The following is a 25,132-nucleotide window of genomic DNA, read 5'->3' as shown; positions in this document are numbered from 1 at the left end:
TGTTCATAAATCTACAACCTTAATAAATGATTGGAATGTTGGCACAGAATATAATGCAATTGGATACTATTAAAAATCCCAAAACCTGGACTTCTACATTTATGTAGTAAGTATAATTAATTATCAAAGAATCCGTGGGTGAATAATGAAACCATCATGGCCACATATCCAACAACATCAAGAAATAGGATATGCGAATTTTGAATTTTGTCCCCATTAAGATAATGTGGCAAAGGGTACTCCGGAATTCTGAGCAGCTTGTAACGTCCGCATCTTTAGTTTTAATCACTTTCGCTCTTATCAAATGAGCGAAAAAAAACCAATCGGTTCCTTCAAAGATCAATAAAGTATCCATGATGGTTTCATTTTAAACAGATTCATGAACATCTTCTTCAGGGATGAGCACACACCAAAAGCTGAGTGGAAGGTTTGATCCTTTTTGGCCTGGAGTGTGCTTTTAATGATGCTGTCTGGGGCTTGCACTCTGATCACTGAACAACTTTGTTAAATGTAAGCTGACAAACAACTGTGAATTATTTAAAATATTGCCTTATACTCATGCCACCACCCCTCCCCCCCCAACACTGCCTTCTTTTCAAACAATCAATATTTATGTGCCAGTAGCAGATTGCTCAATTTTTCTTTCTATTGTGCATGGCATCCAGCATCTCTTGAGACTCTTTGTCTAAAGACCACAACCTTACCCGTCACAAGCCAAATTGGGTCACCAATGGAGTGTGTACACAGACTCTATTTTCCATCTAGTTTATTGTCTGAGTTGCAGAAGAAGCATTTTCCCAAAATGTATTGGATCTCTGATAGAGCATGCTCACCCACTCCATTTCACTGTCATTTTTGTAATTTTCTTTCTCCCCATCACTGTTCAAAATTAGAAACTGCTCTGGAAGAGCTGCCTCGTTGTAAGTGAAATGCTCAACTAGTCATTAACAAAATTCCAGTGTGTTACTCTAAGACAGTGGGTATATACAGATGAGCTATGGAACAGTTTGTCAACAGAACAATGTCCTTTTGAGGAATTTCCTTGTTTGAACTGAAAGTTGTTGAAGAGAGGGCACACTACGTGCCCCAAGATCAGTACATAAATACTGGCATGCTGCCTGGCTCCTGGTTGATTTGTCTCTAGCAGGTGATGGTTAGAATGCCGAGCCTGTAATGGCATTCAGCTGCTTCATTAGGCCCTCCAGACTGGCCATTTGCTCACTCAAGTCATCTTGCTCATATACCTGAATGAGGAAACATGATAGCCATGTTTTACACTGTGCAGACATTTCAAAGTATGGAAAAGACAAAACAGCACGATGAAAGGATCTCTTAAAAAAAAATCTCTCAGAGCTATTCTAAATACAATTTAATAGACCTTGCAACTGACTTAACACTCAGTTCTGAATTCAGGATAAAACACACTTGGTACTATTTTGACCTTTTAAAAAATAACATTTGCAGGTACTCCTGTGATGTTGTTTGTATAGAATGAGATCCGAACAAGGGCAAGTTGACATGGTGGCGTCAAACACAGGAAGGAGATTGTGATTTCGTCCATCCTGAGGCCTAATCTGGAGCCAATCTCAGATAAACTTACAACTGGTCAGGTTTAGTGCGAGAAAATATAATACTTGAAATGTGACAGTGTCTAAAATTCTGACTGAACAAAAATAAGTACTAGATTTGTATCTTTTTGGTCAAACAAGTTCCTACCTTCTGTTACCACATATAGCTTTCCTGCTTGCCTGCTATTTCTAAATCTGCCTCTATTGTGTCCTATGAATAAAACAACAGCAGAGAATCTTATCCTGCTGACAGTATGCTGACTTCATTGACAGCAATTGTCATCTTACTGAAGGCCAAATACTGCTAACATATGATAGGACATTTCTTCCCGTATCAGCTATTTTGCTTTTAAGATGTAACTAATTCTATTGACCTTACATTAGATTGGTCCTCTGTCCTGTGGCTCTCCTCTGTGACCTCTGGGGCTGTTGGGACAGAAACAGGAAGCAGCGGAGATCTCGCTTTTCCAGCCAGTCCCAGTGAGGCCGTCTTACCATGACTCAGCGTAAGATTAGAACCTGTGATCAGAATCCACAAAACACCAAAGTTAAATGACGCGTAGCTCTCATCAGGCAATGCATGTTTTTATAAAACAATTACATAATTATAAAATAGAATTTGTGCGAGATGTCCCTCTTATAAATGGAAACTTGCAAAATGTGTAAGTGGTGGAACACACAAAGCAGGAGGTGTGGGGATACCCCTACACAAGGTGGAGTGTGAGGTCGTTAGCCCCGTTTGCCATGTGCAACCTCCTCCACCCACCCCACCCCCATCCCCACCCCACCCCATCCAGAACAGTGCTGTATGCCTGGCAGAAGGTAGTAGCTAGGTTCAATAGAGTTTTGAAAAGATCCAGGCTTGAAAACTGCACTGGCACTTTTGCTTGTCCTCCCACTGTGCATGGCCCAGAAGCCACTCTCTGAGACCAGATCGTTGACAGGAATGGTTTCAGGGGATGTCCCACTGGGCGCTCATATTGGAAGGTTGGTAGCGCACCATGGTGGAAGAGGCCTGAACTTTACCTGTGGGGCTTGAAGGCTCCTTGCAGCTTCCTATGGAGGCCGCCAAGTTCAAATTGTAGTCTGGTCCCTATTCTGTCATCAGGACTCGCATGCATATGTTATAAAGAGCTCTGCAGGTTTGGCTCTGTCGAGCAGGCTAAAATCACAAATGGTCAGTTTCTGAAGGTGTGTGCACAACCTTGTTGACCTTAAACTGGGCAGATAGGATTAAACCCCTTCACCCCAGAAACAGATGCGGAAGAAGGCGGCACATTAGACTGAAACTGTTGTGGTAAGAGGACACAACATTTCCATCTGCCCAGCAGTTGGCTCAGGATGCCACAACGTTGCCCACCATCCTTCTTTACATTTACTGCTGACCCCATGTCAAGTCTTCACAAAACAATAGAAGCTTTTCATTTCTGACGAGAAGTACTCAACAGGGAATACATTCAGGTTGAAATTTAAAATTGAATGCTTTTGTACTTTAGCTCCAGAGTGCTGCACGATGATCGATTACTTACTGACAAGCAGTGTAAGCTGCAGGTTCAGAATATGACTATTACTAGCAATATGCTGTTACAATTTACAATATGTGCAGGCTTGCTCCATGCTTATATAACAAGATGCCACAGAATAAAAGAGAACGTTGCTTAACTGAAGGATGGCTCAGAAACAGTTAATTTTTCATTACTGTGATGGAGCCATTGTAGATATTCTTATATACAAGGGAGAGAAGGGAAAATGTCATGGCAGGCCCCCCCCTGAGCTCAGGCTAACTCTATCCAGTTATGTGTCTGTTTCTCCTCGTGCAGTCCCCCACTACCTCTTAATTCTGTAGACTGACCTCAGTTTGCATGCTTTCGAGCCAATATTCAAATTTCCATTCATTTCCTGTCATTTCTGACGTGCAGCAAGAAGCTGCCCACAATTCTCAGGTCAAGTCAGTACATCGTGCGCCCAGTGTCCCCTGACCAATGTTTGCAAGCATTGCCAAAGTTACAGTCAGGAGGTAGCAGTGGGAGAGTCACATTGGACAAGTGAGACGTAATGAGTGCTGGTGGCAGATAAGGCTCCTGCCCAGAAAGCCGCATACTGCCTTCCATCTTATCAAATACTATGATGTGCTGATCAAGCACTTGTTGCTATTCAGCTGGAAAGAAAGTTAAAGGCATGGATTTTTGCGTGGCTCGAGAAAACCCGATATGTGCACTTTGATGCCTTCCAAAACACCCACATGTGAGATTTTTCTCTTTTCACACAGGGATTGGGTTTGCGGTATGTTTTCTGAGCCACGTGTGGTGCATTTGTGGTGTACGTGGAGAGATGGATTGGTTAAAAGGCATCACCTCGGTTCTCCAACACTGTAGGCCAGATCTCAACATCATTTAAAGGCACCCTAAACCTCACCCCCTTCACCACCCCTACCTATCTCCCATGTCTCCTCAGCTGACCCATGCCACATAATGCAACCTCAGATCACCAATGCCACCTCCATGCCCATGTATCCATAGCCACTTATCCAGTGTGCACTATGCAATCCTGGGAGCTATGCAATAGCATGTGAATTATTTTAAAATCATTGGAGAGAAATTTAGCCTTTAATAGAATCACAGAATTCCTACAGTACAGGAGGAGGCCATTTGGCCCATCAAGCCTGCACCGATAACAATCCCACCCAGGCCCTATCCCCGCAATCCCACGTATTTACCCTGCTAATTTCCTGACATGAAGGGGCAATTTAGTAATCTAATAAAATCCTGAATTCCGACTGCATTGATATTCGAAAAAAGCCACTCCAGTACAGCATTTGAAACCCAACTATATTATCTGAAACTGATGGACACAAGGACAACCTGGTCTCATTGTACATCAACGTTTCCCAATATATCACCATTTTAAAAAATACTCTGCCAGTCTGTTTCTCCATCTGAAGTGGATAACCTCACATTTATCCATGTTATACTGCATTTACCCATTCACTCAACTCACTCAACATTGGAAGAGGTGCTTGTGCATTTTGCATCCAAGGCTTCTCTGAGCTGTGAAAAGGCCATACGGAAATGGTATAGGGTCGGAAAGCCATAGAATCCATAGGACCATAGAATCCCGACAGTGCAGAAAGAGGCCATCTGTCTCACCGAGACTGCAGTGACTCTCCAACAAATCCACTGACAAATCCAACCTGGTCAATTACCGCCCAATCAGTCTACTCTCAGTTGTCAGTAAAGTGATGGAAAGGGGTCATCAACAGTGCTGTCAAGCAGCACCTGCTCAACAATAACCTGCTCAGTGACGCCCAGTTGGGTTTTGCCAGGGTCACTCAGCTCCTGACCTCATTACAGCCTTGGTTCAAACATGGACGAAAGAGCTGAATTCCAGAGGTGAGGTGAGAGTGACAGCCCTTGACATCAAGGCTGAATTCAATTGAGTGTAGTAATTGAGTGTAGTCTAGTAAAACTGGAATCAATGGGTATCAGGGGCAAACATTCTACTAGTTGGAATCATACTTGGTACGTAGGAAGATGATTGTGATTGTGGAGGATCAGCTATCTCAGCTCCAGGACAACTCTGCAGGAGTCCCTCAGGGTAGTGTCCTAGGCCCAACAATCTTCAGCTGCTTCATCAATGACCTTCCCTCCGTCATAAGGTCAGAAGTAAGGATATTTGCCGATGATTGCACAATGTTCAGCACTGTTTGTGACTCCTCAGATACTGAAGCAGTCCATGTTCAAATGCAACAAGATCTGGACAATATCCAGGCTTGGGCTGACAAGTGGCAAGTAACATTCACGCCACACAAATGCCAGGCAATGACCATCACCAATAAGGGACACTCTAACCACTGCCCCTTGACATTCAATGGTGTAACCATCACAGAATCCCCCACTGCCAACATCCTTGGGGTTACCATTGACCAGAAACTCAACTGGACTCACCATATAAACACAGTGGCCACAAGAGCAGGTCAGAGGCTAGGAATATTGCAGCGAGTAACTCACTTCCTGACTCCCCAAAGCCTATCCACCATCTACAAGGCACAAGTCAGGAGTGTGATAGAATACTCCCCACTTACCTGGATGGGTGCAGCTCCAACAACACTCAAGAAGCTTGACACCATACAGGACAAAGCAGCCTGTTTGATTGGCACCACATCTACAAACATCCACCCCCTCCACCATCGATGCTCAGTAGCAGAAGTGTGTACTACCGACAAGAATTCACCAAAGATTCTCAGATAGCACCTTCCAAACCCACAACCACTTCCATCTAGAAGGACAAGGGCAGCAGATACATGGGAACACCACCACCTGCAAGTTCCCCTCCAAGCCACTCACCATCCTGACTTGGAAATATATCACCATTTCTTCACTGTCACTGGGTCAAAATCCTGGAATTCCATCCCTAACGGCATTGTGGGTCAACCCACAGCACATGGACTGTAACTAGGGCTGGGCAATAAATGCTGGCCAGTCAGCGATGCCCATGTCCCATGAATGAATTTTTAAAAAATCCTACACAGACCCTTCCCTCTGCTGTAACCCTTACCATGGCTAATCCACCAAATGTACACATCTTTGAACACTAAGGAGCAATTTAGCATGGCCAATCCACATAACCTGCACATCTTTGGACTGTGGGAGGAAAGACAGAAGAAAATAGTTTTCCCAGCAAAAACAATCGAGTTCAGTGTTTCAAGACCCAATTCACACCTCAATTTCGAGACAACAATCTGACCCAGATCAATCAATACATCGGTTAGCCGTTTGATCCAGATGTGACTTTCTTCCCTGGTTTTACGTTAAGTTTAAGTTAAGTTTATTCATTTGGGTCACAAGTCGGCTTACATTAACACGAATGAAGTTAGAACATAGAAAAACTACAGCGCAAAACAGGCCCTTCGGCCCCACAAGTTGTGCCGAACATATCCCTACCTTCTAGGCCTACCTATAACCCTCCATCCTATTAAGTCCCATGTACTCATCCAGGAGTCTCTTAAAAAACCCTATTGAGTTTGCCTCCACCACCACTGTCGGCAGCCGATTCCGCTCGCCCACCACCCTCTGTGTGAAAAACTTCCCCCTAAAATTTCTCCTGTACCTACCCCCCAGCACCGTAAACCTGTGTCCTCTCATAGCAGCCATTTCCACCCTGGGAAAAAGCCTCTGAGAGTTCACCCGATCTATGCCTCTCAACATCTTATATACCTCTATTAGGTCTCCTCTCATCCTACGCCTCTCCAAGGAGAAAAGAACGAGCTCCCTCAGCCTATCCTCATAAGGCATGCCACTCAATCCAGGCAACATCCTTGTAAATCTCCTCTGCACCCTTTCAATCTTTTCCACATCCTTCCTGTAATGAGGCAACCAGAACTGAGCACAATACTCCAAGTGGGGTCTGACGAGGGTCTTATATAGCTGTATCATTATCCCCGGACTCCTAAACTCAATCCCTCGATTGGTAAAGGCCAGCACACCATACGCCTTCTTAACCACCTCCTCCACCTGCGGGACCGATTTTAGAGTCCTATGGACCCGGACCCCAAGATCCTTCTGATCCTCTACAGTACTAAGAGTCTTTCCATTTATATTGTACTCCTTCATCCCATTTGACCTGCCAAAATGGACCACTACGCATTTATCTGGGTTGAAGTTACTGTGAAAATCCTCTAGTCACCACACTCTGGTGCTTGTTTGGGTACACTGAGGGAGAATTTAGCATGGCCAATGCACCTAACCCTTTTAGACTGTGGGAGAAAACCAGAGCACCCGGAGGAAACCCATGCAGACATGGAGAGAACGTACAGACTCCGCACAGACAAACCGGGAATCGAACCTGGGTCCCTGTGCTAACCACTGTGCCACCCCATGCAAGACTGTCTGTGATGGCCAAAACAATATGAGGATTACAACTGATGGCACGGTTTTATGATGGTCCCAGAGATGCAGAATCAATTATCCTCGGTCATTACCAGGAAAGGATGCCATGACCAGGATGATGCTATATTGCTCCCTGAGATAGAGTGAATGCTTTGTCACAGTCTTTTCCATAAATGCCTTTCTATGATCATGTTTCCATCCTGCTGATCATTTGTTAATGTTCCAAAGACAATGGACTTCCCAGAAATTTTGCCAACAACATCTAGGTGCTTTATTTCCATAGGGACATCCTAACCATGTTCTCACAGCACACAAAAAAGAAAAGAAAAATCATAGGAAAAAGAAACATACAAATGCAATTAGAATGGAAGATAACAATATATCCAATTGCAAAGGCCTTTACCCCTTTAAGACCCCTTTTGTGCGCACAATCCACAATAAATGAGAGAGAAACAACATGGAGAGAGGTGGACCCGGCGAATTATAACAGCGGGATAAGAGACAGCAGCTTCAGAAACAGCATGGAGAGAGGGGAAGCCACCAAGTTAAAACAGTGCATCGGGGAGTGTGTGGGGGCAGGGGGGGGGGGGGGGGGGGCGGGGTCACCATATACAGAGTGGAAAAAAACAAAGCGTGACATCCCAGGTAAATTTATTGGTTGGTAAGTAACTGTTATTTTGAATTACCTATTCTAAGTTGCTTTCAGATTAAAGTTAAATAGGAGAAATATTTTACAGATGAAAAATCTTAAGACCAGTCAGAAATTTAAAAATCAAATTATAAAGTAATTAAGTAAAATAAAGATGCAGAGCCAGGCAATGTGTTGTATCTGCATGATATGTGAGCTGGTAGACCCTGAAAGCGATTAGTTTTGATTTATCTTAGTTTAGACTGACAGAGCTAACAATTGGAAGAGGAATGATAAATTACGCACATGTGAATGCAGTAAGAGAATTAAAACAAGTAACTATGATTTTAAGACATATAAGTTGATACTTTAAATGCATTTCAAAGTATTTGATTGTGATTATACTTTTAGCCAATGCAACGTACCGAAAGGCATAATGGGAAAGTTAACTAGTTTATAGCCAAAGGTCTGGGAACATATTAGTTAGCCAACTCATACCTAGGAGATCCTTATGAGGAAACATACTTTGCAACAATATGAATAGGTCGATTCACAGTCCAGACATAGAGTAGGCATGACCCTGGATGCAGGAACACATGTCTATTCAGCTTGGCAGTGAGCCGGTGGGAACCTCCACTTTGACGCTTATGGTATCGTCTACTGTATGCAGGCAACAAGTAAGTAGCTTGAGCCAAGATGGGAGTAACGTCCGATTTGTAATGGACAAATGAGAAACCATTATGCTGTAAAGTACTAAGCGATTGGCTGAAGTGAAGCATCTGACAAAGATTTATATTGATGTATGGACATTAAATGAAATTACTTTTAAACTAATGTAAGGCAGAGAATCAGATTAAGAAAATGTATAACTGTTCTGCTTTTTTACTGATAACATTAGAACTTATTCGAGCTGTCTGGGTATTCTGTATCTGAGACCATCGATATAATTTCTCCCATTGATCACTGTTTTTTAATAAAGTTTTACTTTTATACTGTGACATTGGTTTCCAGAGTTTAATTGCCATTTTCATCAGAAAACCCTGCTAACAGACCCCATTGTGGTTCCTCATGGCCACAAATGTAGCAAGTGTTGGTTGTTCAATGAGGTCCAGCTCAGAGCTGCTGAGCTGGAGTCTGAGCTTCGGACGCTGTGACACTCCTTTGATTGACTACCTTGAATTCAGCCAGTGGTCAGGAACAGGAGGGTGTGACTATGAGTGAGACAGGTAGGGGGATACAGGAGATAGGGTTGCAGGAACCTCAGCCATTGTCCTTGTCCAACAGGTTTGAGATGCCTGCTTCTAGAAAACTAGGGAAAACATATAAAAAAGGATAGCAACATTTTCTATAAGTATATAAAAGGGTTGGACTGGGGTGGGTACAGTAAGAAGTCTCACAACACCAGCTTAAAGTCCAACAGGTTTATTTGGAATCATGAGCTTTCGGAGCACTGCTCCTTCGTCAGGTGAGCCACTCACCTGAGGAAGGGGCAACCTGGTGTTGTGAGACTTCTTACTATATAAAAGGGAGGAGAGCAGCTAAAGTGAATGTTGGTCCCTTGGAGAATGAGACTGGTGAGTTAATAGTCGGGAATGCAGAAATGGCTAAGACACTAAATAAGTTTTTGCCTCAGTTTTCATGGTGGAGGACACTAGTAACATCCCAATTGTAACAGGTAATGCAGAGGTCATAGAAAGGGAGGAACTTAGAACAATCATCATCAATAGGAAAAAAGTACTGAGCAAACTATTGGGATTCAAGACAGACAAGTCTCCAGGGCCTGATGGCCAACATCCTAGGGTACTAATGGAAGTGACAACAGAGATAGTGGATCCATTGGTTACAGTATTCCAAAATTCCCTGGATACAGGAAAGATTCCAGTGGATTGGAAAAATGCTGATATAATTCCCTTCTTCAAAAAGAGAGACAGAAAGTAGGAAACTATAAACCAGTTAGTGTAACATTTGTCGTTGGGAAATTGTTAGAATCTATGATTAGGGAAGTAGTAACAGGAAATTTGGAGAGTCAAAATGCAATCTATCAGAGTGAGCATGATTTTATGAAGGGTAAATCTAAGCATGATTTTATGAAGTGTTTGACTAAGTTGCTAGGGTTCATTGAAGATGTAACAAACAATGTGGATAATGGGGATCCTTTCAGAAGGCATTTGATAAGGTGCCATACAAAACATCAATACACAAGTAAGATCACGTTGGGTTAATGGTAATTTATTAGCTTGGATAGAAGACTAGCTAACCAATAGAAAGCAGATTTGGTATAAGATCAACATCTGGTTGGAAGTTGTAATTAGTGGTGTGCCATAGGGTTCGGTCCTCGGGCCCCAACTACTTACAATCTCTTAATGACATTGATGCAAGGTAGAAGGAGCTATAGCAGATCTGCAGATGACATTGAAATAAGTAGGATAGTAAATTGCAATGAGGAAATAAGAAATTTACAAATGGAATCTGATAGATTAGGTAAATGGGCCAAGTTTTGGCAGATGGAATTTAATGTGGTTAAGTGTGAGACTATCCATTTTGGTAGGAACAATAGAAAGGCAAATTATTATCTGAACAGGGGAACTCTAGACCAGTTAGTTTAGCATCTGTCATTGGGAAATTGTTAGAATCCAGTGCTTCGGTGCAGAGGGGTCTGGATGTTCTTGTGCATAAATCGCAGAAAGTAGGTACATCAGGTTATTAGGAAGACTTTGATTTGATTTATTTTTGTCACATGCATTAATATACACTGAAAATTATTGGTATACTATATTGTTTCTTGCATGCTATACAGATAATACATATTTTGGCACTTATTGCTCAAGGAATAGAGTATAAATGTAGGGATGCGTGGCTGCAAATATACAAGGCATTGGTGGGACCACACCTGGAGTACTGTGTACTGTTTTGGTTCCCTTACTTAAGGAGGGAATTAGTTGCTTTGGAGGTGGTTCAGAGGAGGTTCACTAGATTGATTCCAGAGATGAGGGATTTGTCTTATGAAGAGAAAGTGACCAGTTTAGGCCTATACTCTTTTGAGTTCAGAAGAATAATCCTCTCCAATTGAGGGATAGAAGACGATAAAGGGTATTAACAGGATAAATGTAGAGAGGATGGGTGTATTTTCCCATCCCGCCTGCCATGGGAATCGTAGCGGACGGGAGGTGGACCATGCAAAGGTCCGTTGACCTCGGGCGGAGTTTTCCGGTTTTGGGGCGAGCACGGTGGGAAAATCCCACCCGATGTTTCCTTTTGTGGGGCAATTGGTTTTAGGATGAGGGGTGGCAGATTTGAAGCAGAGATAAAGAGAAATACTTCTCTCAAAGGTTGGTGAATCTGTGGAATTCACTACCCCAGATTGCTGTGGATGATGGAACATTGAGTAAATATGAGGAATAATTTGATTAGGGATAGTCAGCACGGTTTTGTGAAGGGTAGGTCATGCCTCACAAACCTTATTGAGTTCTTTGAGAAGGTGACCAAAGAAGTGGATGAGGGTAAAGCAGTTGATGTAGTGTATATGGATTTCAGCAAAGCGTTTGATAAGGTTCCCCATGGTAAGCTTTTGCAGAAAATACGGACACATGGGATTGAGGGTGATTTATGGTTTGGATCAGGAATTGGCTAGCTGTAAGAAAACAGGTGGTTGATGGGAAATATTCATCCTGGAGTTCAGTTACTAGTGGTGTACCGCAAGGATCTGTTTTGGGGCCACTGCTGTTTGTCATTTTTATTAATGACCTGGATGAGGGCATGGAAGGATGGATTAGCAAATTTGCGGATGACACTAAAGTCGGTGGAGTTGTAGACAGTGCGGAGGGAAGTGGCAGGTTACAGAGGGACATAGATAAGCTGCAGAGCTGGGCTTAGAGGTGGCAAATGGAGTTTAATGCGGAAAAGTGTGAGGTGATTCACTTTGGAAGGAGTAACAGGAATACAGAGTACTGGGCTAATGGTAAGATACTTGGTAGTGTGGATGAACAGAGGGATCTGGGTGTCCATGTGCATAGATCCCTGAAAGTTGACACCCAGGTTGATAGGGTTGTTAAGAAGGCGTATGGTGTGTTAGCTTTTATTGGTAGAGGGATTGAGTTTTGGAGCCAGGAGGTCATGCTGCAACTGTACAAAACTCTGGTGCGGCCGCATTTGGAGTATTGTGTACAGTTCTAGTCGCCGGGTTATAGGAAAGATGTGGAAGTGTTGGAAAGGGTGCAGAGGAGATTTACCAGGATGTTGCCTGGTATGGTGGGAAAATCGTATGAGGAAAGGCTGAGGGGCTTGAGGTTGTTTTTGTTAGAGAGAAGAAGGTTAAGAGGTGACTTAATAGAGGCATACAAGATGATCAGAGGATTAGATAGGGTGGATAGTGAGAGCCTTTTTCCTCGGATGGTGATGGCTAGCACGAGGGGACATAGCTTTAAATTGAGGGGTGATAGATATAGGACAGATGTTAGAGGTAGGTTCTTTACTCAGAGAGTAGTAAGGGTGTGGAATGCCCTGCCTGCAGCAGTAGTGGACTCGTCAACATTAAGAGCATTCAAATGGTTATTGGATAAACATATGGATGATATTGGAATAGTGTAGATTAGAGGGGCTTTAGATTGGTTCCACTGGTCGGCGCAACATCGAGGGCCGAAGGGCCTGTACTGCGCTGTAATGTTCTATGTTCTAGAGAGATTTTTAGTTAGTAATGGGTTGAAGGGTTTTGGCGAGCAGGCAGGAAATGGAGTTGACACCAAGATGAGATCAGCCATGATCGTATGGAATAGCGGAGCAGGCTTGAGGGGCTGAATTGCCAACTCCTACTCCTAAGTCTTGTGAGCAGGCTGAGGGCACAGCATAATCCCATTGTTAAGAAGGGAAAATCACAACTATGATAAACAACTAACTAGGCCTCATCAAAATAAAGTTCTCAGACAAAATGCTCTTAGTAATCTGCATAGCATTAACCAGAGTGAAAATCATGTCAGCAAGATTCCAACAAGGATTGGACAAGATCATATCCCAGAATTTCCTGGAATCCATTAATAAAAGTGATGCTGGTGACCCCACAAGGCAAAGATATATAACTGTCATGGTGAGTTACCATTGGCAGCATCTACATGTCATCCAACCAGTAACACTAAGCAAATGAGTATGATTGAGATAATACATGTGGACTTTTTCCAAAAATTACTATTATTACTTGAGATAAATAAAATTTTGACTGTGGATCTCGCCTGTCATTGGACAAAGAGCTGTCCAGGTTGACAATGGAAAAACAGGACAATTGGCCTTTATAAGTAACACGGCCTACAAGTACAACATGTGATAATCAGGAATAGGTGCTGCCCTGTGACAGAGGTGCCGCCAGGTTCCTCTCCTTTGAAGGGGACCTCCTAGAAAATAGGTATCCTGTCCATCCCTCTGGGTTCATTCTACCCCCAAGCCACTTGCCTGAGTCAGAAGTTATTCCATACAATAGGATTCCCAGTGATTGAGCCTGTCAGTGCAAAATCAGAAACCCCCCCCAATGCGTTACAGTGGGAACACTGCTAGAGAGGCAGAAGAGACATTGAGAGAAGCATTCCAAAGATTGCATTCTGCGTTTCACTTAGGGTACGCTAACCTTCTCAGATTGTCCAGAAGTCTCCGCAAATAGAGGACTGTTCCCCAGGGCACCACTGCCGGTGGCCTGGAAGCAAAGGACTTTGTATTTGCAGTTTCTGCCCGTGCATTTTCACTTCAGAGACAAGCCTGAACTGCAGATGAGAACACACGGCAACTACTTCTTCAATTTACCAATTTCCTGCTCAGTGTGTGGTTTCTCCAGTCTCAATCTTAAACTGGGGTTTAAAGGTTGATATACCTACTCTGAATGCACCGTATGCCAGAACATGCCCTATTCATCTCGTAGCAACTGAGGAGCAACTATAGGAGGTTTCTTTTTACTTCACCAGAGCAGCTTATTGATGATACCAACAGCACCACAAAATGTGCAACAAGCAGTATTGACTAAAATGCAATATTATTCTGGTAATCTGTTATAATTATGGTGGATAAAGCACATTTAATCATGATCACAGACTTCACACCACATAGAATGGATGGGGAAATTAGAAAGCTGTATTTCTTCATTCACTCGCCATTCTGCTGACAGAGGGTAAGTAGTCAGATTAAATGTTGCATATTAAAGAAATCCACTGAATGTAAAGTACACTTAAGTACTTTACAGCAAATTCAGAATTATCCTTTTTGCAATGGAACGTTTTCCTGTAACATTATAAGTGTTGCATTTAATTTACGCTTTTGAAAAAAAAGAGGTATAGATTTTCTTCAAGGCACTGTCAGTGGCTTCAATAGGCAAATTAACAGGCACTTGGAAAAGGTCAGACTCGTGCTATGAGATCTAAATGGTGAAGCTCAGTCTTTTATCTGATCCCTCTTCTGATATCATAATGGCTGACTTTGTCAAAATATTATGATCGGATCACCACTAGTATGTCAAATCAACAATGGCATTGCTAGACAAAGCAAAATACCCCGGATGCCAGAAAACTGAAGTAAAAACAGAATAGGCTGAAAATATTCAGCAGGTCTGGCAGCATCTCTGGAGAGAGAAACAATGTCAAGGATGAAGGGGTTGCCTTATGAAAAAAGATTAAGCAGGTTTGGTCTATATCTGTTGGAGTTTAAAAGAATGAGAGGTGATCTCATTAAAATATAGAGGATCCTGAGGGGACTTGACAAGGTGGAAGCTTAGAGGATGTTTCCCCTTTGTGGGGAAGACTAGAGACATTACTCAGATCAGCCTTGACCTTACTGAATGGCAGAGCAGGCTCAAGGAGCCGAAATATCTTCTCCTACACCTAATTATTGTGTTGTTGTGTACTGTTTCAGATGAAAACAGGACCTTCAGGAGATTTTTGGTTCCCTGCATATGTCGGTGCCCTTAAAGCTCCTTCCTGGAGCTGATTATCACCTTCCAAATGATAAGCCCAGGAAACATCATGGATTGGGAAGAATGGAAGAGAAGTCCTCCGAGGACCTGAATCCCAACCCTTTGCACTTATTGGGTGTTGTGGGAACGGAAGTAATGGACAACAGTGGTCCTTGTGAGGGCTGTTACGTTGTTATACTATTCCTAAAGAACTGGGAATTAATTGTTATGTTAATATATGGCCCGCGGTGCTACATTCTCTGTCACATCCCACGAATGTGCTAAATAATAATGTATCAGTCTAACAGTCTACCTGACACACACAGAGCAGCAAGAAATGTGTACGATAAAGCTCCAGCATTTTGAGTTTAATGTGTGATTATTTCTAACTCATAAGACATAACGGAGAAAGTGAAGGTTATTCCACTCAGGGTGATGAAGCTGACTTCATCAGATGAATTTTTCTTCATGTCTGCTCAATTTCAGGTTGCATTGTGGAGGAAAATCCTCAAAAATCTGTACACATGACAGGATCATAGAAATTTCCTACTAAAATTGAATATACTCTACTGATTTACAACTAATTTCTTCAAACTGAGGGATTTTTACAAGACTGTACAAGGCTAGCAGTGTGGGTGGGTGGTGGAGGGGGGTGCGGTTATCAACCTCCTCAGGTGAGTCTTCATGTCACTGGAGACACTAGTGTCTTCTTGTTCTTATTACATGTTGTCACAGGAGCAGACCTTCCTCTGGTATAGTGTCCATTATATAAATACAACAGAACAGGAAACATTAAAAAAATCTGAATCCGAATGTAGATATTACTTTGCTCCTTAATAAATGTAATTACAATTGATTAATGTATTTCATTTCACTGTCAACTGCATATTCAGGATGTACATACACATATAAAAACAACCAAAAATATTTGAAAAAGATCACAATGAAAGTAGACAAATATTCTATTTTGGTATCCAAAGTCTTTTGATTTAATTTGAGGAAAATTGACAGAGCAACTTTTGAAACAAGTGACTGCTATTACGATCTAAATAGTCAGCAAAAATTGTGTGATTTAATTTTATTTTGCGAAAAGCTTTTATTAGAAACTTGATGCATGGCTGCACAATTTAGCACAAGTAGGTGCAAACAGCTGCTATGTAAAGATGCAAAGCTAAAAGCATTACAAAAGGTGCTGTGCTGTTCCTGTGCAAGGCAAATTATCCTCTATCTAGACCCCAGGCACACGTGCAACTCAGGATATCCTCCACTGCATATGACTGACGACTTGTTTTATTAGGTCATTAGAGCAGGAGTAGGCCACAAGGAACCCTGAACCCATATCAATGAGATCATGGCTGATCTTCTACCACAACTCCAATTTCCCACCCAATCAAATATTCCTTTGTGTTAAAGAAAATCACAAATCGTGCCAGCCTGCCACAGAGGAGGCCGGAGCGAGCCGTGACTGACAGTGAGGTTGGCCTGTGCCTGAGAAGTGAGGATCCACTGCATCTCCATCCAGACGACCAGTCTCAAATGAGTTGTCTACTTCCCAGACCCTTGTCCCTACCAGTATCTGAACCCATGTCCATTGTCCTACAGGATCACCGACAGATGAGGCCGGCCATCGAGAGTCGCCGCTCTCTTGAGAGCATCTTGTAGGAGAGCTCCGAAGAGGACAATGATCCAGTTTGCACCAGTGGGAAGGGATCAGGAAGATCAGAATGCAAATCTCAATTTTGGATTTGCACGGAATTTTCCTGACTTAGCGAGATTTGCACCAGGTGCAAAGCGGCTGGAAAATTGTCCCCCAATTTCTAATGTTAGATGTGATTCTGTGATGGAACTGCATTGGCTGAACAATCCCAATCATGTTAGGAATTACACTGAACCAATTTTAGATTGTCAGTCAGGTTGACAATGTGGCTCACTGATGCTTGCTAGTAGCTAAATATATTCATATGCAGTGACCTGCCATCTGCAGGCAAAATAAACGTGTCCAGGCATGTCCACTCTGCATAGGGATTGGTGGGAGAGGGAGGGAGGCCAGTGATCCAGGCTGAATATCGGGGTAGGGGTAGGGGGGTTAGGGTGGGGGTTAACACCATAAGGTACAGGAGCTGAGTTTGGCCATTTGGCCTATCGAGTCTGCTCCGCCATTCAATCATGGCTGATGTGATTCTCAGGCCCATTCCTCTGCCTTCTCCCCATAACCCTTGATCTTCTTATTGATCAGGAACCGATCTATCTCTGTCTTAAAGACACTCAAAGACCTGGCCTCCTCAGCCATCTGTGGCAATGAGTTCCACAGATTCACCACCCTCTGGCTGAAGAAATTCCTCCTCATCTCAGTTTTAAAGTAGCTTCCCTTCACTCTAAGGTTGTGCCCTTGAGTTCTAGTCTCTCCCACTAGTGGAAACATCCTTTCCATGTCCACTCTATCTCGGCCTCTCAGTATTCTGAGAGTTTCAATTAGATCCCCCCTCACCCTTCTAAACTCCATCGGCTTTAGATCCAGACTCCTCAACCACTCCTCATATGACAAACCCTTCATTCCTTGGATCATATTTGTGAACCTTTCTTTCTGGCTGTTATGGTGAGGTCTGAACCATTCTTGTAGATTCTAATATGATCAAGAACCTTACTGCTTTATTGTTGCTTATCAGAAAATGGTCTTAAGTAGGCAACTTGCTATGGTTAACACAATTCTTATTATTCTCAGAATAGCACCAGAAAAACTGAAGAGCTGCAGATTAAAATCTATTGCTTTCACCCCAGCAGAGAGGGAAACGACTTACAGAAATGTTCCCTCTTGGCTCCTATCCTGATAGTGCACGATGTTGAAAAAAAAGAAAAAGCTTGCGTTGGGCCTCTGCCAAGGCCAGCATATCCTTCCTTTGGTATGGGGCCCAAAACTGCTCACAATATTCCAAATGGGGTCTGACCAGAGCCTTATACAGTCTCAGCAGTACATCCATGGTGGGGGGGTCAGCTTGCTGGCAGGGAGGGGGGGGGGGGGAGGGGATTCTGGGTGGTGGGTTGGGACCGTGGGGAGGGGGGCAGTGGGTTGGAACTGCCAAGGGAGGGGGGTGTTGGGACTGCCGGTGGGGGTGTGTTGCGAGAGATTGGGGCTGCGGGGGGCGTGGAGACTGGGCCGGACATGGTCGGGGGAGGGCCAGTGATCGAGCTGGCCAGCGATCAGGAGGTCGGCACCACGGGGCCACTGCGCATGTGCCAATCATGGCACGGACAGATTGGCGAATGCGCAGTGGCCCACTCAACGCTATGCCACCAGCCTTCCAGGCGGGGATAGGCCCCACCCCCTGAATTCTGGATGAATCATGCTCGTGCACACTGCAGTGCACTGAATGTAGAAGATTCATTTTGAAAGTCCTGCTGAAAAAAAAACAGCATTATTTATTCCAGTTTTCACACAAATTCGACACTTTGAATGTTTTTGGGAGAATTGCGGTCAAGGGGTTTGTCTTATGAAGAGGGATTGGGCAGTTTAGGCCAATACTCCCTGGAGGTTAGAATAATGAGAGGAGAGTTAATTGAGGTGTACAAAATGATAAGAGGGATTGACAAAGTAGATGTGAAGAGGATGCTCCCTCTTGTAGGGCAATCTAGAACATGAAGCCACAATTTCAGGGTAAGGGGTGGCAGATTTAAAACAGAGGAGAAATTACTTTTCTCAAAGGGTCGTGAGTCTGTGGAAATCATGACTCCAGAGTGTGGTGGATGCTGGGACTTTGAGTAAACCTATCAGGAAGAGGTGGACAGATTTTTAATTAGCAAGGGCTGTCGTGAATGGGGAAGCAAGTGGAATTGAGGCGGAGATTAGATCAGCCATCATCGTATTAAATGGCAGAGTAGGCTCAAGGGGCTGAATTGCCTACTCCTGCTCCTAGTTCTTATGATTCTTATGAATTCTTATGATCTGAATGCAAGTTTTTTCTTTTTTTTTTAAACACCATGCACTATCAGGATAGGAGCCAAGAGGGAACGTTTCTGTAAGTCGTTTCCCTCTCTGCTGGGGTGAAAGCCATAGATTTTAATCTGCAGCTCTTACTTCAGTTTTTCTAGTGCTATTCTGAGAATAATAAGAATTGTGTTAATCATAGAAAGTTGCCTACTTAAGACCATTTTCTGATCATATTAGAATCTACAAGAATGGTTCAGACCTCACCATAACAGCCAGAAAGGAAGGTCAAAATGACCACCAGCTTCTCACGGCAATGAGGGATGGGTAATAAATGCTGGCGTCATATCCTATGAACAAATTGAAAAAGAGCTTGGTGGAAAAGTTAACTCGGTGAGTTTCCATATTTGGGGAGAGGGAACTGCTCAGGCAAGTTCATCTTGTGTTACCAGTGGCTGCAGGAGGCATTCAATGATTACAACCATTGGGAACCAGTTATTGTTAATCTTTAACTATTCGCAGATCCAAGGTATGATCATGCTGTTCCATGCAGGTCGGCTACTTGCAGAGTTCTATCCAAGTCTGTTCTCTCAGAGTCCCCTACCATGTGACTTTGCATATCATGCCCTGGGTGGTGCTATTTTCCATGCCCACGTTAACCCTTGCTCTGTCAAACACCTTTATATTACATTGCATGCAAGCAATATCACAACATCCCTCATTCTTCTCGAAAGATAACTTTCCTCCCTTCTATGGATTATTACAATATAATTCAAACTTGCTATCCCTGCTTCCCAATTGCTAGTCTCTTACTTAATAAATTCAGGCAATCTTTAGACCTGACAGTTCTCTCACATCTTGGTCTGTCCTGTTTGGGGGAATGGTGATGGTACTCTGTGCTTTTCGTACTTGGCCATCTCCACTCCATTTGCTTTTCACGCTCCTTTGAGTTGCGTTTCGCTTTGTTAACATCTGCTTCCTTCAGACACTGTGGATGGGATTTTATGGCCGCACTCGTCCCAAAACCAGATAATCCTGCCCGAGGTCAATGGACCTTTGCATAGTCCACCTTTTGACCAACTGTTCTTTTACCTGTTTATTTTCTTATTGACCTTGCTCTGGGGTCTTTTGTTGCCTTTGGCAGGATTGCTCCCTCTCTCTGGGGTCTCTTGTTGCCCTAGGCGCTTTACTGGGAGTTTCCTAGACCAGTCTGGTATTCAGTGTAGCCATTTCCCTATCACAAATGCATCTGGCTTGGCTTTTCTTAATCTCTGTCCCTGAAATTAAGGTTGTTTTTTTTATATTTACTTCAATTGTGTTGCCGCTTTCAGACCAATAACTGTTGCCTTACTTCAGGCTTTCTCCGCAGCTATCAGCTTTCTGGTTTTCAGTTCCCCATGCTGTTCAGGTTTTGGATGACTGTTTTTTTTTTAAAAAACTTTTTAAAACTTCTTTCCTGTTCAGAACAAGCATGGCAGCAATTTCATTTTGTTTCTCTGGCTGATTTGATAGGTTTGTTTTTTAACTTGGAAGGAATCATTAATGTCGACGTCTTGTGTCCTGTGAGTCCAGGCAGGTACACTATTTTTTTACGGTTCTCTGCAGATATTTTCATCTCCATCTCTATTTTTCCAGCACTTTTTTTGGGATCCCTAGGGATCAGCCGCTTCATTCCCCTTCAAGCCTGCTAAACTTTTAAAACTTACTTTAATCTTTGCGCTTTGGGGAGTTTCTCGGCTGTTCAATGATCGGCCTTTTTACAATATAATGCAACAGCCTTCTGTTCCAATTGCCATTTATTTAAAATCTTCAGAGCAGCAGCAATTCTTTCTTTTGTTTTCTTTTAAACTCTACGGCCTTTGTCTATTTACTCTGCCAGCCTTTTTACTTCTGCAGTTCTTTTCTTTTAAACCTTTAATTTTTACTTGCAGCACAGTGGCACAAGTGGTTAGCACTGCTGCCTCACAGCGCCAGGGACCAGGGCTCAACTCCCAGCTTGGGTCACTGTCTGTGTGGAATCTACATGTTTTTCCCGTGTCTGCGTGAGTTTCCACCAGGTGCTCTGGTTTTCTCCCACATTCTGAAAGATGTGCTGGTCAGGTGCATTGACCCGAACAGGGGCCTGAGTGTGGCGACTAGGAGAATTTCACAGTAACTTCATTGCAGTGTTAATGTAAGCCTTACTTGTGACTAATAAATAAACTTTAACTTTACTTTTTACTTGCTTTCTTTCAGATACTCGCTGGATGCTGAGCCTCTGGGACTGCCAACTCCTCAATAATGTATTTTTATATAATTGCTTGCTCACCACCTTGTGAACTGTGGCACTCAGGTTTTTGCAGTTTTTGCTCATCCAGCTTGTGGGTTGGGCAGTTCCCTGCTCACAGCATTCTTGCAATACACCTCTGAGGTGCTCGCCCCTCGAGTTTGGCTTCAGGTTTTCATACCTTGGGTTATTCTTCTAGGTTTTTGCATTTAGCTGCCACCTTCCTTATTGCTGTTGATCATCACTGCCGATCACCATGGTACTTTCGCCATTGGTCATTACCGCCAGTGTGATACATTTTAGAAGATCCCATCACTATCAACATGTTCTGGGATTGATTCTTTAGATGTCTCAATGAGGAGTTTGAGACTTGAATGTTTAAACGTAAACCATTTATTGTTAGCCTTTAACTATTCATAGATCCAAGGTATGGTGGTGCATGGAGCTGTTCCATGCACAGAATAATCATAGAATCCCTACAGTGCAGAAGGAGGCCATTCAGCCCATCAAGTCTGCACTGACCACAATCCCACCCAGGCTCTCTCCCCATAACCCCATACATTTATCCTAGCTAGTCCCCCTGATACTAAGGGGCAATTTAGCATGGCCAATCCACCTAACCCACACATCTTTGGACTGTGGGATGAAACTCACGCAGACACGGGAAGAACGTGAAAACTCCACACAGACAGTGACCCAAGCCATGAATCAAACCCGGTCTCCAGCGCTGTGAGGCAACCACTGTGCCACCGCGCCGCAGGTAGGCTGTTTTCAGAGTTCTTTCCTAGACTGTTCTCTCAGAGTCCCTTACCATGTGATTCTGTAGATCATGTCATGGACAGTGCTTTTCTCTAGTTCCATGTTAACCCGTGCTCTGCCTACGTTTACATCAAAATGTATAAGGGCAATGCACCACAGGCAGCACCCGTGGAGAGCGAGAGTTAATGTTTTAAGCCCAACATGGCCCTTCTTCAGAACTCCAAACACAGAACAGTTTGAAGAAGAGTCAATGGGACTTGAAACATTAGCTCAGTTTCTCTCTCTCCACAGATGCTGCCAAACCTGCCGAATTTTTCCACCATTTTCTGTACTTACTTCAGATCGCCAGCATCTGCTGTATTTTGCTTTTACACAAAAGTGAAAGTCTGGCCAAATATATTCCACCCCATATTTTGCAACAAACAGACCCATTCTGTGCTTTTAGAATCATGTTTGTGATGGAACACGGTGAGTGAAATAGGAGTATATGAAAGGTTATTAATAGCACAAGGCAGAGATGCAATTTACAGCATATGTTGCTCATCTGAGCTGTTTCAAATAGAATGGTTCTGTATCATTCCTTTTCTACAGAAGGCAAGCACCCTGATTCATAGAATCATAGAATCCCTACAGTACAGAAGGAGGCCATTCGGCCCATCGAGTCTGTACTGACCACAATCCCACCCAAGCCCTATTCCTGTAACCCCACACATTTACCCTGCTAATTGCCCTGACACTAGGGTCAATTTAGCATGGCCAATCAACCTAACCCACCCATCTTTGGACTTGAAAACAGATTCATGGACATCATTCGACTTTTAATTCCAGACGCATTATCTGCACGGTGGCAGAGTGGTTAGCACTGCTGCCTCACAGCGCCAGGGACCCGGGTTCAATTCCGGCCTTGGGTGACTCTCTGTGAGGAGTTTGCATGTTATCCCTGTGTCTGCGTGGGTTTCCTCCGGGTGCTCCGGTTTCCTCCTGCATTCCGAAAGACATACTGGTTAGGCGCATTGGCCATGCTAAATTCTCCCTCAGTGTACCCGAACAGGCGCTGGACTGTGGCGACTGGGGGATTTTCACAGTATCTTACTGCAGTGTTAATGTAAGCCTACTTGTGACTAATAAATTAACTTTAACTTTATTGAATTCAATTTTCACATCTGCCATTGTGGGATTTGAACCCATATCCCCAGAGCATTACCCTGGGCCTCTTAGCTTCTGGTCCAGTGACATTATCACTATGCCACCACCTCCTGATTGACATATCTGAAGCAGATTTTGGTACTTCATAGAACATAGAACAGTACAGCACAGAACAGGCCCTTCGGCCCACGATGTTGTGCCGAGCTTTATCTGAAACCAAGATCAAGCTATCCCACTCCCTATCATCCTGGTGTGCTCCATGTGCCTATCCAATAACTGCTTAAATGTTCCTAAAGTGTCTGACTCCACTATCACTGCAGGCAGTCCATTCCACACCCCAACCACTCTGCGTAAAGAACCTACCTCTGATATCCTTCCTGTATCTCCCACCACGAACCCTATAGTTATGCCCCCTTGTAATAGCTCCATCCACCCGAGGAAATAGTCTTTGAACATTCACTCTATCTATCCCCTTCATCATTTTATAAACCTCTATTAAGTCTCCCCTCAGCCTCCTCCGCTCCAGAGAGAACAGCCCTAGCTCCCTCAACCTTTCCTCATAAGACCTACCCTCCAAACCAGGCAGCATCCTGGTAAATCTCCTCTGCATTCTTTCCAGCGCTTCCACATCCTTCTTATAGTGAGGTGACCAGAACTGCACACAATATTCCAAATGTGGTCTCACCAAGGTCCTGCACAGTTGCAGCATAACCCCACGGCTCTTAAACTCCAACCCCCTGTTAATAAAAGCTCACACACTATAGGCCTTCTTCACAGCTCTATCCACTTGACTGGCAACCTTTAGAGATCTGTGGATATGAACCCCAAGATCTCGCTGTTCCTCCACAGTCTTCAGAACCCTACCTTTGACCCTGTAATCCACATTTAAATTAGTCCTACCAAAATGAATCACCTCACATTTATCAGGGTTAAACTCCATTTGCCATTTTTCAGCCCAGCTTTGCATCCTATCTATGTCTCTTTGCAGCCTACAACAGCCCTCCACCTCATCCACTACTCCACCAATCTTGGTGTCATCAGCAAATTTACTGATCCACCCTTCAGCCCCTTCAAACATATGTTTTAGCAATGTAATTACAATCTCACAGAAAAGTCAGTGACCACTGGCAAAAATGATAATGTGCTTCTCCTAGGATTCATATAATTCCTGATTTTGTATAGTCCTGCTCTTTTTTTCATACCTTGCATCATTCTCCATACAGGTGAGAGGTCGGCACTTGCTGGCTTGGCTGTGCCTCTGGCAACCTGCGAATAATGCATGTTGACTCAGCAAGTCAACCTGATGGCATAGCTAAGAAGGTGAGTTTGTAGTGTGGAAATAGTGGGGTGTCAGGAATACACTCCAGTCCATAATATGCCAGAGCATCATCACCTTACAATAATGTGCCACTGGAAGTTTGCCGGAACAGACCTAATGCACATCAACACAATGTGAGTTACAAACATAGGAAGTAGGAGCAGGAATAAGCCATTTGACCCCTCAAGCCAGTTCCATCTTTCAATAAAATCATGGCTGGTCTGTTTCTGTTTCGAGTTCCACATTCCCTCTACCCCAATAACCCTTGATTCCCTTGCCTAACAAGAATCTATCAACCTCCACCTGAAAAATATTCAGTGACCCTGCCTCCACCACCTTCTGAGGCAGAGAGTTCCATAGTCACATAACCCTCAGAGAAAAATATTCTCCTCATTTCCGTCCTAAAAGGGAAACTCCTCATTTTAAGACAGTGGCCCCTAGTTCTGGACATACCAACAAGAAGAAACATCCTATCTATGTCCACATTGTCAAGGCCATTCAGGATTTTATATACTTCAATTAAGTCACCCCTCATCTTCTAAACTCCAGTGGAAACAAGCCCAGTCGGTCCAACCTTTCCTCTTAAGACAACTTGTCCATTTTAGTTCTGTCTAGTAACCCTCCACTGAATCACCTCCAATGCATTTATATCCTTCCTTAAATAAAGAAACCAAAATTACACACAGTATTCAAGATATGGGGTGCAATTCTCCCCAGC

At 43.5% G+C, this 25,132-nt stretch overlaps 1 protein-coding gene across 1 annotated transcript in view; it reads right to left on the bottom strand.

The window, feature by feature from the left end:
- Positions 1 to 1,154: 1,154 nt before the first annotated feature.
- Positions 1,155 to 25,132, bottom strand: part of dcc (DCC netrin 1 receptor) — an 868,461-nt gene continuing 844,483 nt past the window's right edge. Inside the window, exons 28-29 of the mRNA XM_078241787.1 lie at positions 1,948 to 2,087; positions 1,155 to 1,244 (exon numbers count right to left, since the gene is read on the bottom strand). Coding sequence (XP_078097913.1) covers positions 1,155 to 1,244; positions 1,948 to 2,087 — 230 coding nt within the window. The remainder of the gene's footprint in view (positions 1,245 to 1,947; positions 2,088 to 25,132) is intronic.

The sequence above is a fragment of the Mustelus asterias genome, chromosome 1 (assembly GCF_964213995.1).
Source record: "Mustelus asterias chromosome 1, sMusAst1.hap1.1, whole genome shotgun sequence".
Lineage (NCBI taxonomy): Eukaryota > Metazoa > Chordata > Chondrichthyes > Carcharhiniformes > Triakidae > Mustelus > Mustelus asterias.
The sequence above is the reverse complement of the archived record's forward strand: the minus strand, read 5'-3'. Positions and strand labels throughout refer to the sequence as shown.